We start from the raw sequence: 2,882 nt of genomic DNA, 5'->3' as shown, positions 1-2,882 counted from the left end.
CAGCTAACCAGTACAATAATTAATTTGGGTAATATCCCCCAATTTTACTCCAGGGAATACCTGAATTAAACAATAACTATGATTATAGGCAGTTTGGTAGCGATGACAATTGACAGTTTGATAGCACAGACTATCGACAGTTTGATACCCCTGACTATCGATATTTTAGATAATATTAGCTGACAACTGTCAAAATTGGCTATTAAAAAATATATTTTAAAATATATTAATATTACATACTAGCTGACCCGGCAATTATTCCCTATAGCAATATTTGAGAATGTATATAGATTTAATGAACATTATTGATAGTTTGATATCAATTATTATATTTAGTTAAAATTAAACATTTAAAAATACTTTACTATATGGTGCGGTAACATAAATTGAAAGAATATATGCATTAAGGAACAAAATTGAAATTTGTACCATTTTTCAGATCAATTAACATATAAATGTGAGGTAAAAGATTTATTTTTCCTCAATTTAAATCGGTCTACTAATTCAAAAGTTCATTGAGGACAAAGGTTCGATCATTCCCTTTTATATACACAGATTATGTGATAAGATGGTAACTATGGTAACGTATTTGATAACAACTAACATCACTGCATCATCGTTAATACTGGTCCCATTTAGGTGTTAGATGATTTTTTCTTATTATTTAAGGCAATTTGATTATCTATCATTTTGTCATGTATAGAATACATGAAATATCAATAGTTTTTAAATAATAACCATCTCTGAGCTTCAATATTAGTACTATGTTGAAACAATTTAGAACGACTGACTTATCAAAGTGTGGTAAAAGATTTCTTTAGGAGTGAAACAAAGTTGATATTCATTTTAGCACCTCAAGAAATTTTGCCTTTGATGCCTTTTTAAAAAAAAATAATAATAGAAATAACTTCGATACTACTCGACCAATCTACATCAAACTTGGCAGTGGTTTAGGCCTTTCTAAACTGCACAAACCGAGTCTAATTAAACAAATTAGAACCAGATATATAAAATAAAATGTGTGAATTTTTTTTCCCAATTTGAAATCCATATTCATAATTTTTATAATATTTAATAATACCTCAATAGAATCAGTAATACCTGATTCTTATTGTTTGTTAAGAGACAAATCGATTGGTGCACTATAACAGTTAAAAAAATGCATACCTTCTCAGCTACAAAAACCAACCAAAAACATTCAATTTTGTTCATAAATTTTCTTTTACTCGAAAATTTGGGTATTTCATCATCTTTAAATCTTCCCATCAGGAAAGGGAACAATTTGAAAAAAATTGTACTTAAATGGGTCCACTAATTCAAAAGTGTATTGTGGACAAAGATTCGAGAATTCTCTTTTATATGTGTAGATTAATATTTTGTTTGTTAAAAAAATAAAGGGGTCAAACTGCAGCTCCGTTAATATAGACATGATAAAGGATAAAGAGCTCAAAGTTAAGTAATTATCTTTTGTTAGTCTGTTTATATTTAACAATAAGCAATAGTAGTAAAAAAAAAATTTACTGATTTAAAAGATCTGTGCAAGCCCCGCAGCACCCGGAAACACCAACATGTTGGCATTACCTTCAGTATCACTCAAACTACATCTCAATACAGTAATCAGTTCCCGAGACATAGTACTTAAAACATTCAATATTTTTTTCCAAAAAGTGAAACATTTTGCAATTTGATAGGTATTGTAAAGATTTTCTCATGAAAAATCTATGGATAATAAACTTATAGAACATTTAACATTAAATTGAGCTATAAAGGGCATCTGTAGTCCCAATGTTACAGTTATATGATTATACAAGTAAACTAAGTATTTTCCAGTTACTTTTAATTTAATCAAAAATCTTAAAATCAGCCTGTGATTTTAAACTATTACATTTAAAAAGAATTAATAACAATAAAACATTTTACTTACAATCGCAGACGTCGCTGAATAGCTATGCTGGTACGGACAGAAAGGCTTCTTACAGTTGGGATAGTACATGCACATTTGACCGTTTGAAGGTGCTAATGGGACTTTGGCCCATACTTTGGCTGGAAGAAAAAAATAAAGTTTAATACAATATTAAATTGAATAATTTAGTTAGAACTACTGAGCAATAAAGTTGATTACAATATTAAACTGAATAATTCAACTATCTTTGATTTAAATGACAAAACCAAATTAAACCATTAATTTAAGTCACCAACATTACTTCAAAAACTCGAGAGGAGCATTAAGCAAAGAACAGTCTATCTAATCATTTAAAGAAAGCGATCATATTGCATTGGTTATGGTCATATATTGGCGAAGGTCAACATATCATCAAACAGTATGGATGGCCATCATATGGTCTAATAAGAGAAGAAAAAAAATTCATAGCATAACATAGTGCACAGTGTCTACACGAAAGTCTTCAGGTTTATCTCAGGATATATTCGAGATCAGTTTCAGTTATGAGATAGTTGTTGGAGCCTCCAAGAATCTTTAGGTTTGCCTCAGGATCTGTTTGAGATTAGCTGCAGTCATGAGATAGTTGTTGGAGCCTCCAAGAATCTTTAGGTTTGCCTCACGGTTTGCCTCAGGATCTGTTTGAGATTAGCTGCAGTCATGAGATAGTTGTTGGAGCCTCCAAGAATCTTTAGGTTTGCCTCACGATCTATTACAGGATCCATCTATAGCTGCGGTCATAAGATAGTTGTTGAAGCCTCTAAGTGTCTACAGTTGGAATTTTCCACATTATCTAAAGTGGATAATATTTATTTAAGGAGGATAAATTTCACTAACAAGGCATGGGATCACTGATTTCAATCAACTTCTTTTGGTAATACTACGTCAAGATCAGTGATACTGTACAAGGGTTCTTGCCTAGGTCCTCTAGGAGCCGAGAAAA

The 2,882-nt window shown here is 30.8% G+C and overlaps 1 protein-coding gene across 5 annotated transcripts in view; it reads right to left on the bottom strand.

Annotated features, from left to right (window-relative positions):
* Positions 1–2,882, bottom strand: part of Nab2 (Nuclear polyadenosine RNA-binding 2) — a 70,652-nt gene that overhangs the window by 6,460 nt on the left and 61,310 nt on the right. For all 5 annotated transcript variants that reach the window (XM_014427448.2, XM_014427446.2, XM_014427449.2 and 2 more), the window contains one exon: positions 1,925–2,043. In XM_014427448.2, the coding sequence (XP_014282934.1) occupies positions 1,925–2,043 (119 nt within the window). The remainder of the gene's footprint in view (positions 1–1,924; positions 2,044–2,882) is intronic.

The sequence above is a fragment of the Halyomorpha halys genome, unplaced genomic scaffold (genome assembly GCF_000696795.3).
Source record: "Halyomorpha halys isolate HHAL.00 unplaced genomic scaffold, Hhal_1.1 Scaffold645.1, whole genome shotgun sequence".
In the NCBI taxonomy this organism is placed as follows: Eukaryota; Metazoa; Arthropoda; class Insecta; order Hemiptera; family Pentatomidae; genus Halyomorpha; species Halyomorpha halys.
Note: the sequence above shows the minus strand (reverse complement) of the source record. Positions and strands in the feature narration are given on the sequence as shown.